At 42.2% G+C, this 14,671-nt stretch overlaps 1 protein-coding gene across 21 annotated transcripts in view; it reads left to right on the plus strand.

Moving 5' to 3' along the window:
- LOC124605478 (calcium/calmodulin-dependent protein kinase type II alpha chain) overlaps positions 1-14,671 on the plus strand; it is a 983,452-nt gene that overhangs the window by 662,663 nt on the left and 306,118 nt on the right. For all 21 annotated transcript variants that reach the window (XM_047137200.1, XM_047137224.1, XM_047137250.1 and 18 more), the window contains exon 4: positions 4,271-4,325. In XM_047137200.1, the coding sequence (XP_046993156.1) occupies positions 4,271-4,325 (55 nt within the window). The remainder of the gene's footprint in view (positions 1-4,270; positions 4,326-14,671) is intronic.

Here is a 14,671-nt window from a genome sequence, read left to right on the forward strand (position 1 = left end):
ATTTGAATAAAGAAAACGAACTACCACAGCCGTGTCGTCAAAGAAACTTTTTTCAAACGACTAATTTTGACTCAACACTTACGCCATCTTCGGATCCCCTATAAACCAAAAGAGTACTTTGATTTATTGGCCCATTTATCGTGTAACCCATATAATAATACTTGTATTGGATTACAGACATCAGGAATGTGTTTACACCACTGACTGACTGCAACAAAATACATATAGAAGAACCGAAGATGGCGGAAGTGTAGTGCCGAAACTAGTCATCTGAAATAAACTTCGTTGGTGACACAGCTGTGGTGTGTTCGTTTTCTTTATTTATATCATCAGTCGTCGTTCGACGTCCGCGAGAAAGATGCACTTCCACAAGTTGTACATCCATTTGAATCTGCTTACTCTGTTCATGCCTATGTCTGCCTCTACAATTCCCACCTCCCAATTCCTCCCATTACTAAACTAACCATTCATTGACGCCTCAGGATGTGCCCTATCATCCGATCCCTTCTTTCACTCATTTGTGCCATGAATTTATTTTCTCCCCTCTTTGATTCAGTACCTCCCAGATAATCTTCAACGATCTTCTACAACCCTAGATTTCAAGAGATTCTGTTCTCACCTTATTTGAACTGCTTATCGTCCACATTTCACTTCAGTACAAGGCTACACACCAGACGAAAACCGTCAGAAAAGACTAAATAACACTTAAATTTGTATTAAATGTTAATAAATTTCTTTTTTTTCAGATATGCTCTTTGTACTATTGCCAGTCTGCATTTTATATCCTTTCGACATCGACCATCATTCGTTACTTCGCTGCCTAAATAAGTAAAGATACCTACTACTTTAAGTGGATAGTTTCCTAATCTATTATTTATTTCGACTACATTCCATTACCCTTGCCGTGCTTTTGTTGATGTTTACCTTATTACCTGTTTTCAAGACGCTGTCCGTTCCGCTCAACTGCTCCTCCATTTCTTTACACATTCTAACTGAATTACCGTGTCATCGGTCAATTTTAAAGTTTTCATTTCTTCTGCAGGAACTTTAATTCCTTCTCCAAATTTTCCTTTGGTTTCCTTTACTGCTTGCTTAATGTACAGATTCGATAACATAGAAGATAGGCTACAACGCTGCCTCACTCCCTTCTCAGCTATTGCTACCTGTAATGTCCTCCAGCTGCTTATAACTGTAGTCTGGTTGTTTCTCTACATGCTGTTCATAATCATTCGCTCCCTGCATTTTACCCCTCGTGCGTTCAGAATTTCAAAAAGTGTATTCGAGTTAATATTGTCAAGAGTGTTCTCTAAATCTACTGATGCTATAAACTTTAAGTTCGCCTTCCCTTGAGCTATCTTGTAAGATAAGTCATAGGTTTATTATTGCCTCGCGTGTTGCTACATTTCTCCGAAATCCAAACTGATATTCTCCAAGGTCGGTTTCTACCAGTTTTTACATTTTTTTGAAAATAACTCGTCTCACTATTGCGTAGCCATGACTTGATAACGCTTTGAGTCCCAATGGTTTCTGCCTGAAACCACACCCACGTTGTTTTTCGTACCAGTGGCTTTCGCATGAAACAAGACAGAGACTACTAGTGGTACACTGAGGTACTTCTACGAATGTAGTACATTGTAGCAATCACTTGCAGCGTTCAAAGCAACAGTTAGCGCGGAGAAGATGCTATGTGATTGTAGGAGATTCTGACCTGCCTTTTTTTTGTATTGGCAGTACCGAGAACATCATTGACAGTGAAAGTAAATATATCTAAGTTATTCTAAATTTTAGTTTGTATTACTGTTTTTATGAGCATTATCGAAATGACACCACTGGGACAGTATGCAGTTGCGATAAAAACTATCAAAATTTAGGCTCATTTTAGCTGGTTTTTTTTAACTATAATTTGTTTGAGGCGTTATGAGTTAATGGAAGTTTAGAGATTGGGGGGGGGGGGGGGGGGGGATTTTGTCTAGGAAAACTGCGAAACTGCTGTCAGTAGTATATCACATGAAATGATGCGTGGTTGAAAACTGTGTTCCATTGGTCGCGAAGTGAAACCACCTCCTTAAAGCAAATGACTGTTTACCTTTTGACAATCTTGTTTCGATGCGTAATATGATAATGAATGTTAATCACGTGAAAAATTGTAAAATTTTGGATTTCTTCATATAGTTAGGACTCAAAGAGTTAAATTGTCGGTACATGCCTTTTTTGGAACTTGAATTATTACATTCTTTTTGAAGTCTGAGAGTGTTTCCCCAATCTCAAATATCTTGCACACATGCGGAAAAGTCAAGCCATGGCGGCTCTCCCAAGGACGTCAGTATTCTTCTAGTCGACAGAAAGTAAAATGAACGCACCGAGGACGGTGAAACTTCGCCGAAGAAAGTATAGGTGGATAAGGAAAAAGCTGTTTGCTCAGTGCAGACCTTTTCCAAAACACATGGCTAGAGAAGAAGCAAGTTATACGACTGCGCCATCGACATCTCATCAAGGCCCAAGTTGATGTCTCGAAAGCGCCATTGCAAGGCATTAGAGAGCTTTGCTACTTCTCAAGGGCCCGTAAACGACTAAGGAAAGAAGAAGAAATGTGGTAGGGCGAAAGGACAGCTGGCGTTTTACTCCCGGAACTGGAAACTGACCCAACATAGGAGAAGAGAAGAAACTCAAAACAAGAGGATGTGAGTAAGGGATTAGAAAACTTCGTACATCCAGGAACAAATAACGCTGTACAGGCACTGCTTTTGTTCAGCGCCGCGCCTTTGGCTACGAGCAACAACTATCAGATGTCGACCGCCCTAGCGCACCACTCAATGTAGACTCCAGCAGAACAGAGAGGCTGTCATCGCCAGTTGCGCTAATGAGGGAGGCCAAGTACATGGAATCGCACAAGAAACTTTAGTAATATGAAAATGTATTTCCGTATCGATTGCAAAGTATTTTTGCTAACAGCTAGGCAACTTATTACTTCCACGTATGTCTCGCAAAACGACCACAACAAATAAATCTAAGACTCTATAGCCAAAATGGACGATAACTGACAGTCATACTTCCGACAGACCATTCGCGAATGGAACAGGATAGGGCGCCAAATAAAGTTCCACGGTCCGCCACACACCGTAAAAATTACTTGCAGAGTATGATGCAAATCTCGGCTTGTACGGGACGTAAGCATTAATTTTTGTATTGTATTGTATGGAACTGGGGACCTAGAACCAACAGAGAGGCTTCGTCCCCGCCGCAGCCCTCAGTGGTTCACAACCCCACAACAGGCTACAGCAGTCCACTCACCCCACCGCCACCTCACACCGAACCTAGGGTTATTGTGCGGTTCGGCCCCCAGTGTACACCCCCTCCCCCTTCCCCTCCCCTCCATTCCCCCTCACCCCTCCCTCCAATCCCTTCCACCTACCTCCCCCTCTCCCTCCCCCATCACCATACATCATACCTCCCCCTCCCTCCTCCACCTTCCCCCCTCCTTCCTCCACCTTCCCCCCTCCCTCCCCCTACATTGAACCTCCCCTCCCCCCTCGTCACCACCCTCCCCCTCCCCCGCCCCCACCACCCGCCTCTCCAGCGGATTAGTGCCGGGGACCGGCGCACCTTCCCGCCCGGAAAGCAGTGCGTTACACCGCACGGCTAACGGGGCGGGCAACACTAATTTTGCTACTTTTCTTCTTTCCTTCCTTTGCCTGCAAGATTTTTTTACGAGTTCTGTTTTGATGACGGTATTTGAGACTAGGGTATTGTGTGAAATGTGTAACTTCGATAAATAACAGTTGTATAGCACTGTGACAAACACATGAAAGATCTGAATTTCGTCACTATAAATTCCAGAAAGTGTACGTTTGGTGTCGATTTGCAGGTTCCCACAAGCCGAAATAATGCGATACATATATTTTAAGCTTTCCTTTCCGGACTTTTTGTGCTGGTTATTCTCAAAAACAGAAGCTACGAAACCGATTTTTAAAATTACCGGGTCTTTTGAAAGAATAGGGAGATTTTTTATGTATACAGTTTTAACACATAATTTGCTTTTACAAAGGCACGAGCTGGAGCATTCATTTCGCTTTGCCGAGATAACACTGAAGCAAGAATTTCAGTTCGTGTAACTCAAGTAACATACGAGGATTGGAACTTTAATAGCAGCAATTACTTATTTACAGTGTATAAAAAGACAGATACGAATTTCAAAATATTTCATATAAATAATTGGCACAATTGAAGTTCTTCTTTTCTTGTTAAACGTGCCTTTTGTCTTTTGTTTCAGTGCGCCTCCATGATTCCATACAGGAAGAGAACTTCCACTATCTGGTCTTTGATCTGTAAGTATACCCACAACTTTTCTGTAGACTGTTTGAAATGCAGCTGCTTTAAAATAATTCATTTATTTTGATATTTTTACTTCTCATTATAATTTTACTTAATTTCAGTTTATCTGTTCAGAAATTCGTTGTATCATAGAGAAGTTTTGTATATTCGTAGTTTTCAATGTGTCTGCATAAAAGCTCTTGCACAACCCGATGAAATATACTTAGAGACAGCAGAAAAGGTGATAAATAGTAGCTTTTTTGTCTTATAGATCAAAATCTGTAAAGGCCGCTGGCGTACAGTCTTCTGTGCCTGAAGTCTACTTATTTTAATAAATAACAGCGCTAGTTGCATAAATATATTCTGAATGCGACCAGTGTCGTCCACTGGGTCATTTTCAAGGGTCGAGTAATTATTTAACCCAGGATTATCGCGAATACATCAGTGGTCTGGATAAATTTATTTCTCATTCTCACGCATATAATATCTATGTCAACTGAAGTATGCACTTGAAGAGCAGAGGTTATTTTGCAGTTGCTTACGATGCACTCAACTCATAGCCTATTTTCTATTCATTCTTCGCATAGCAGAATAACACTTAGTGCTGAGAGTTATACTTAGCATGGCAGATTTCATTTGCCCTGAGTAAAAGTACAACTCCATATACTTTTCCCTTAGAACAACAACATGGTGCAACGCCACACTTTGCCTAATTGGGGTATAACTTCGAGCTAAGGGCGTTAGTTTGGCTGTTATTGTCGCTTGCCGGTGGTTGGTGGTATGTTTCCACATGTCCCCTTCACACCAACAGAGATATACGGTTTTCGCACATAATCGTCGCTGTAAACCTGTTTTGGTTCAAATGGCTCTGAGCACTATGGGACTCAACTGCTGAGGTCATTAGTCCCCTAGAACTTAGAACTAGTTAAACCTAACTAACCTAAGGACATCACAAACATCCATGCCCGAGGCAGGATTCGAACCTGCGACCGTAGCGGTCTTGCGGTTCCAGACTGCAGCGCCTTTAACCGCACGGCCACTTCGGCCGGCCAAACCTGTTTTGTACGCCTCTGAAAATCTCGTCCAGTTGCGGATGTCAATAACGTCTTCTGAGCTGTTGCAGTACCGCAGCCGGAATTGTTACTTGGTCACATGAGCTGTCAGTCCCCTTCTTTTACCCGCGGCTTCTACAAAATGCAGCGCTTAACGTATGTCAGGTGACGGCTCAGTCAGAGTTCATGTGCTGGTAGTCCCAAACATTTAGGGCCATAATTATCCAGATGCTAGAGAATCCTGAGCTGATATTTTCATATAAGGGAACAACTATCCGAAATGATTATTACAGCCGGTTCGAGACCATGAATGAGGCCCGTGTACGGAAAATGCAAACGTTTCGTAACAAACAGCCGCAAGCGGCATCTACGTTGCTGGCGCTACCTTACACAACTAACCACATTCATCTGTCGTATGTCGATGATAATTGCCACTGTTTACAGCTAATGAATACTTGTGGAACATCGCCCGTTACAAGAACTTACAGGCTTGCATTTAATGTATGGTGCAGCGAGATGTAGCTCTCAGAAACCCTACGCCTTCGCACGTTACGTACCCTTTCCGAATGAAATTTTGACTTCATCCCCCAGACAATGAAATCGTCCCGATACATTTTCATCTAAACGCCGCAAACCACCTTCAGGCGTGTGGCGGAGGGTACTTTGTGTACCACTTTCACCTCCCACTTTTCTTGTTCCAGTCGGGCTTGATTCACGGGAAGAACGATTGTTAGTAAGGTTCCGCCTGTGCTTCGATTTCTCACATTTCATCTTCATGGTCTTCGCGCAAGGTGTAATGTTGTTGCTTTAATTTCTTCTGAAAGCGGTACTGATAGACAATAAAAGCGGGTTAAAAGCTGTGAGCTGTCTGGGGAAGTTAACCTTGCATTACTGCGCAACTGTTTCACCAGGTATCCAGTTTAGCTTACCAAATTCCCAACCAGACTAACATTAATTATAATCTTTTAATAGTCATACGACAACCGGTGATATATATATATATATATATATATATATATATATATATAAAAGAGAATTTAAATAAAAAGAAATAAATCAGTTTATATTTGGAAATTTATTTCAACATTGATCATTGAAATTTCAGCATATTAAACTTGATTCCTAACTAAACTGGTGCCTTATTTAGGATTGTGAAAATGTGAGATTGTAATCTTACGAAACACATCAAATATGGAGCCAAGATTGGGAGACTGCATACAACACTGCATTCATAAAATAACACACGAAGAACGTTGAAACATATGCAAGTGGAAATTAACCACAACCAACCGATTCAATTTTCAACCAAAGAATTTACGTTCGTAGCGCAATCCTGTCCGTCATGAAATTACCACACACTGGTATACTAAATTCATACTAACTCTCTGTGTCTTCCCGAAAAGAATAGCTGAGGGCTACTTTGATGATTACACCACATGCTTCACGTGGTCAACTTGGTTTACACAGAGTGTAACTCCACAATAATTTTGATAATTAAAATAAATTAGATCGAAAAGCAATTTACAAAAGAAAAACCTCGAACTGGTTACTATCGTCTTACTATTAACCTGATGGGTCAAACAATTGTATAAGCACGTGGTACTGGTCTCACAAAGTACACCCCACGCGGGTTACACATAAAGAAAAGTTGCTATATTGAAAAATATTGTCAAGACGAGACGTTATAATCTCACACACATTCGCATTGAAGATTGATGATGCTAGTTAGAGTTACTGATCAACACGTGGTTCCACTTTACTCACAAAGTAGTGACAAAGCAACTACCGGAATATATTCTGAACTTCACACTCGAATTACACTGCGTTGCAATTTAAGGTAACATTAGATATTTTAGAGCTAAACCTGAAATAAAGGTGATTAAATTTTCAGTTAGGCTGAACTTAAGAAATCCATTGTCCTACGGACTTAGCAGACACGCGCTTAGCCGGAGATCTTACCACTTCAGACTAGAGATGGGCAAAACTGTTCTTTTCAGAGATTGGATCAGAACTGTTCACTCCCTGAAATGAATTAGCTCTTTTTCATGATTCACCACTCATTTACAATAGAAAATAAATGGAAGGCACATTGTCCTTTAAACTTGGTTTATTCCAGTACTACACCTGTATTTTGATCTTATTTGATCCTATTTTTAAGTAACACAGATAATGAGTAAGAATGTTGTATTGTTTATTGAAATTTCCACGATATGACAAAGTTTTTGATTATTGATTTATTTTGCACTATCGTGGTTTTTTGGGTGATCGGAAAATGTTGTAACTTGAGATTTACATTAACAATATATTTGGCTATAATGTATTAAAATTTCATTAACCTCATACAAATTCATCGCAAGCCATATATTTTTAAAGTGAACGTTTCCTTCCGAAGACGCCTAAAATCGCAAAATCCGTACCAGAATAAGAAAAAAAAATATATAAATTTGACTGTAAAACGAAAGTGCTGCATATAGCCTTACGCAGAATAAAACAAGGAAAATATTGGTGTATCACATTTTGCAATACGTTTATCGGTTCGCTCGTAATTAAAGCGTAAATTCGAGTGTCCATAATAAAAATCCTATAGTAAGAGGAGTCATCAGGAACCTAATCTAATCAGTTTAAACAAATAAAAATAAAATAAAAACAATTGATGTATACATAACATAATAATGTAATATACATAGCGGTATTACTACGAAGAACAATATCCAGTAGGGACGAACTCTGATGCAGAGGCGCTGAGTCGAGCGGGTCGAGCCGCGAGCTGTATTACTGCGTGAGCTGAGACCGCAGAGACCAGAGTGACAACTGAGTCGCTTTGCTCAACGCTCTGGCTAGAGTCGAGACGGTGGGGTGAGCGTTGAGCGGGCGAGTTCCGAGGGTGGGGGGAGCGGTGAACTCACCCGCTCCGAAACAAATCGTCCGTTCCCTTGCGAGCAGGTTGTTGCAAGTAGTTCCTATGTTATCCGCTAGGTGGCTCTCTGTCCTGTTGCTCGCATCAACTGCCCAGAGGGCAGGACGTGCGACTGAAACGATCGCCGACAGAGTGCGAAGCGAAGTTAAGCTGCGCCAGACACTGCGCGCGGCAGACGACGCACATGGACGGCACGGCATATGTGAAACACAAAATCCAATGGGGCACTGCACAATGCAGGCAGCCAAGGTAGAAGCAGGGCAGAGGCCGGCGCTGGCTGTGTTGTGTGGCGTGCACTGTGCTCTGACCAGCAGAGGCGCTGCTGATATGCTCCGTCTCTCTCTCTCTCTCTCTCTCTCTCTCTGCCGTGGGAAACGTTTGGAGCTACCGTTCTTTTTTTCTGAATCACTGATTGTTCACTCCTTTGAAAGATTCAACTCTATGAATTAGTTCAAGAGCGCATCCCCCATCTCTACTTCAGACGCTCGCCGCGGAGAGACTGACCTGGGCTCCTACCTGAGGGGTGCCTCACAAATACAAACAGAAGTGACCAGAGAGGCAGCTTCCTATACCAACATGACAAGGGACGGACAGGACAGTACTAAGAATACGAAACTCTCTGCTTTTAGAAAGCGTAGCTACCTGTTCCGACGTTGGTCCTACTGTTCTCTAGCAGACAGGCTTGTCTGCTACCCTCAAGCATGCAACTAGAAATACATTTGCTCATTCATCCTCTCACACAGAAGGGAAGGGGGATGACAATATCTTATCATATACAGTATATAAAAGAAAGCGGATGTAGGTTCCGTATGAGACTGTGTGACATGAATTACATATAAACTGTGTTTTAAAGTGTAGTAGTGTGACAGATCGTTCTTGTTTATGTGTAAAAGTAACACGTTCTACTACTCAGTCTCCTCCCAGATAGTCAGAAACGCCACAGTAAATTTAGAAGAGGAATTTATGCCGCAAATGACAACAGATTTAAGAAATTAACATGAAAGGAATCCAACAGAGACCTTTCAAAGGCATAGGTAGCAAGAATTAATATATTGGTTCTCTCTTCTAAGAACTCTTCTAACTCTCGGAACTTTAATGGTAAAATACACCGTGATGCAGAACGTCCCTCTTGCAGCGTCTGCCACCAGAGTCGACTGACCGTCTCCGTGATGAGTAAACGGTGTAGGTAGGTCCTGTTGCTTCATTTTGACGGGCTGTCCATACAGGTTTTATTTTGGTATAGCTTATAGGCAACTCCATCCAAAGCTGTAACTGATATTGGTTGATTTTTAGGGTTCCGTGCCTTAGTCGGTAAAACGGAACCCTTATGGGATCACTTCGTTGTCAGTCTCTCTCTCTCTCTCTCTCTCTCTCTCTCTCTCTCTCTCTCTCTCTCTCTGTGTGTGTGTGTGTGTGTGTGTGTGTGTGTGTGTCCGGCCTTTAAAAACCCTTTTTCTCTGGAGCGAATAGACGGATCAAGTTGAAATTTACGCCACGTACTAAGTCTATAGTTCCTTGGCGGTTCCAGAAAATTAAAGCTTCTAAGTGAATGTAATCAAAAGATACGGCCATTTATATCATGTATTTTGATACTCGCAAACTCACTCATTAAAACGTCTAGGGTCCTTCCCATTGACCTAGAATCATGTAAGTCGGCGAGAAGCTAGGTTTCAAAGTACAAGTGAAGGGAAAAGTTCGAAAATTGTTAATTTGTAATTATATGACATAAAAAATATTTCCTTTTTCATTTGTTAAATTAAAACATTCTCGAAACTCTTGGAATTCCTGAAACCGATATCGTGATAAATATCATTGTCAATAAGAATCAAAAAAATTCTCGATTCCCGGGATCGATGAACTGTATGTTTACATAATTAAGTTTGTACGAACCCGTTAGAGCTCTAGCCCTACCCGCACCTGGCCAGTTTTCTCTACAACTTGCTTTGTGCTGTACTCAGTTGTGAAACTAAATTGCTATTTTCTCTTGTTAATGTTCGAAGTATAGAAAGAAGGCAGTTAGTAAGAAGACTTTATTCTTAAAGTCTGTTATGTCAGTGACGAAAGGCTAATGGGCTAGCGGTTAATCACATCGTCCTTCCTACATTTCCTGTGCGTTGCAATAATTAATAGCATTCGGACAATGTCTTGTATCATTGTCTTGGCAAAACATACGTGAGTAGATGTCACGTTTTGCTTTCACTACTTCTCGTAGCCCTTAACCTCTAACTACAACTTTATGTCAATGCCAGTCGGTGCTAGCAAACTGCAGCAGACTTTTATCCCTGTGTGTGCTTGGCATGAATCCCGCTAGACAGTATAACATTCCTCAGAGATGCCCATTCACTCACTATATAGTAAGATTAGACCAGACGTCAATACATGTTTTAGTCATTCTTGATAGAAAAACCTGTCTTAACACACACACACACACACACACACACACACACACACACACACACACACCGAGAGAGGACTCGAACCTCCGACGGGGGGCGGGGGGGAGCCGCGTGAACTGTGACAAGGCGCCGTAGACCGCACGGCTACCCCGCGCGGCAATATCTGTTGATTTTATGGTGGGTCAGGTTTATCCGTGCTGTAGGCCCACAATGTATACGTGAACACTGACGAAAAGGTCTCACACTGATTTCTTTGATAATCATGTAAATGTGGGATCGACGACAGCGTGCGTTTGGCCCATAGGGCTCTCAGCGCCTCATTTCTATTCATTATCACGTTGGTAGACAGTACTACTTGAATTTAATCATTTCCACAAACTGCAATTTGTGTTTGGAGTTGGTTGTTTACTGTGCAGAAATCTGCTTTCGCGTATAGTGTCAACATGAACTCTATTGAATCTGTTTTAAGTGCTACCAGAAAAGAAAATTACCGGGAAAATTTAGCAGCAAGGGAACAATGGCTTCGCAGACCAGATACATTGACTGAGAAAGTGACGAAGTCAAATAAGCGTAACTACAAGCTAACATAGAACTGTATAATAAGCGTATGTTGTTGTGTGGATGCATCATAAGAATGTCTGATTTTCAGCCCGTAGGTTAATTCGTTAACCAACACATGTGTTGGGGATCGTATACATTTGACCGAAAAAAATTTAAAAAAGCACGAAAACTCCCACTTAAACAAAAACGCGAAACGGAGAGTAACGAAAGCTGAACGTTATTCCGTTCTTGCCCTAAACTATACCTAATTATGTACAAAACAGTAAAATTCCCCAAAAACAATTCTTTTTTTTTCAGACAAGTTATGCATATTATTATGATTATTATTGTTGGTGTCGTTGGTAGTGGAAGTGTTGTATAAATATGTTGATAAGCACAAGTGTTACACAGCAGATGCTATTAATATCACACTCTCATATTTATCTGAGTCTAGAAATTTGTGACCACCCAGAATGTAAACTCACGAGCAGCCACTGTTCATTCGTTTTCAATGTCTGTACTTTCTAAAGTATTACATGTATAAATGTGATTGATACATGAATAGAACCGCAAACTTGCCATGTTTTGCATTGTGCCTACCAGTTGCCGTTAAGAGTGCAGTGCCTTGACGAAGTGGCGGCGAAGGAGGAAAAGAGTTTTTGTCATGTCCGAAAGAACAGATACCATCTTCATATATACAGGGTGAAAAGTATTTAAACCGACAAACTCTGGGAGGTTGTAGAGGACATCAAAACAAATATTTTTCCCTAATGTCATTTTTTTTCGTATTAGGATTATTTAAACTGGTGGAGGCCGTATTACGCTCTTCAGTTGTAGGCAACTGCTGTCCACCAGTGTAGTAGTGCATCGTCTCTGTTCACTAATGGAGCGATACAACTGAAGTGAGTACACTGATGTGGTTGGTGCGTACTACGTAGCGCACCACAACGGACGAGCTGTATAGCAACAATATCCTAATCGCCGTATCGCACATCATACGACCTTTGTTGCTGTGTACCAACGTCTGCATGAGACCGGGTCACTTAGCAGATTACATGGACAGGGACGCTGTCGCGCGGTAAGAACGCTGCAATTGAGGAAGCTGTCTTGCAGCATGTGGAGCGAGATTCTTCAACCAGCACTCGTGCGATTGCACGTAACATGGGGACGAATCAGACGAATGTGAGAACAGTCCTTTGAGAGCAATTGTTACGTCCATTTCACTTACAGCGTGTCCACAACCTGGAACCAGCTGATTATCCACCCAGAGCACAGTTTTCGCAGTGGTACCTGGAACAGTGTGAAATACATCCCGCATTTCCATCCTCTCTATTGTTTACCGATGAAGCAACGTTCGGGCGTGATGGAGTCTTCAACATGCACAATTCGCATGTTTGGAGTGAGGATAACCCACATGCACAGTTACTAGCGCTCATCAAGTGCGGTTCTTCGTTAATGTGTGGGTCGGTGTTGTTGGGGACAGTTTAATTGTGCCGTATCTGCTACCTAGGCCATTAAATGGCAGGCACTATTACAATTTTCTCGCCAGAGCATTGCCAGAATTGCTGGAAGACGCCCCGCTCCCTACAAGACAACGCATGTAGTTGCAACGTGCGCCGGCACATTTCAGTCGTCGTGTGCGTCGATTCCTGGACCGACGGTTCCAACAAACGTGGATTGGCAAAGGTGCTCCTGTACCATGGCCTGCTCGATCCCCAGATATGTCACCTCTGGACTTTTTTGTGTGGGGAGAGATGCGCAACCTTGTTCACACAACTCCTGTTGCATCAGAAGAGGCTCTGGTTGCCAGGATAGTAGCAGCAGAAGAAGCAGCAGCAGCAGAAGCAATTCAGGATACTCCTGGGGCTTTTGCCCGTGTCAGACAGAACATGATCCGACGGTGTAACCTTTGTTTACGTGTGCAATGGAGGCATTTTTGAAAATCTACTGTAATTGAAGTTGGGTTGTGTTAATGTGTTGTCTCTTGGTCATAAAAAAATTGAAAAGTGTTTGTTGATTTAATTGATTTGCCGCCAGAGACATCTTCCTCTACCGGTTTAAATACTCCTTATAGGAAAAAATGACATTAGGGAAAAATATTTGTTTTGATGTCCCTTATGACCTCCCAGAGTTTGTCGGTTTAAATACTTTTCACCCAGTTAAGGCTCACTGGCCATTGACCATCTTCTTCTGTGCAGATGCCCAAACTCTTACGGGAATCGGCAGTAAAGCCGCGAGTAATGAGTATAATGGGCAGGGGCACTTTGAATGTACTGCGGGACAATAAGTTGCGAATGTGGGTCTCATAAGTGCGTGCCAGAGATGCAGTCGCACTATCCTCTGTGTCCTCAGTGGCTCAGATGGATAGAGCGTCTGCCATGTATGCAGGAGGTCCCGGGTTCGAGTTCCGATCGGGGCACACATTTCAACTGTCCCCGTCGACATATATCAATGCCTGTATGCAGCTAGGGGTGTTCATTTCATTGTAATTTAAAGTAATGGGACATGTCGCGCAAGCGGTATATTTAGCGCGCTTTTTCCTCTACTGCCTGTTCGAAAAACTTCGCGTGACATCACATATCAATAATTCCAAAAACGTTGACCGGTGTTACTTATGTCCGTGTGACAAATACGCGAAATGGATTCTGATAATTTAAATTCTGTAATACGGTATTGAGAAATTAATTTTAATATGCGTTTTGGAACAGCTCCTCCTCATAGCCCTTAATTACGAGCCGCGCCTGGTTGAAGTGTTTATTTGCGGACAATGAGATATTCACATAAGGGCACGGTTTTAGCAAAGTTGCTGGATTTACTGAACTGACGCTCCACGCATGTCAGAAAGTATTCAAATGTTTCGGATTATTTTGCAAACACTGCAGAACTTTTCTGGAGAATTAATTAGGTCGTTCTTCTCTTCTTGTAATATATCGCTTTTGCACATTCCTTCATGCTCCTCTTCCTCCTCCTCCTCAGCAGACGAGAATTGCCATAAAGGCAGAAATCCCTTACATCAACGGCTAAGAATGCGACAGTCTGATGAATAAGCGTGAGAGCTCAAGTCGGACGACTTAGGTCGTAGAAGTCGTGCTCACCCACAGCCTGCATCCTTTTCCAACTAACCCCCCCCCCCCCCCCCCCCCCGGCAATGCCCGTGCAGAACATCAGCCCTAGGTAAATCCTTTGCTCGACAGATTCCAAGGGCTAATGAACGAACTGAAATTTCAAATCCAGAACCTTACGTACATCTACATCCGTACTCGGCAAACCACTTTGGAGTGGATGGCAGAGAATACCCACTTAGGGCTGCTTCGGGTTCCACAAAAATCCGTGGACCTGCAAAACAATTTAAGTACGAATCCAGAATTATTCGTAGTCCTGTACATTATGATACACTGAAATGTATTCGCAGTTGCGAATATGGACAGTCATCACCTGTATAATAAAATGATGAC

Source organism: Schistocerca americana, chromosome 1 (assembly GCF_021461395.2).
Source record: "Schistocerca americana isolate TAMUIC-IGC-003095 chromosome 1, iqSchAmer2.1, whole genome shotgun sequence".
Taxonomy (NCBI): domain Eukaryota; kingdom Metazoa; phylum Arthropoda; class Insecta; order Orthoptera; family Acrididae; genus Schistocerca; species Schistocerca americana.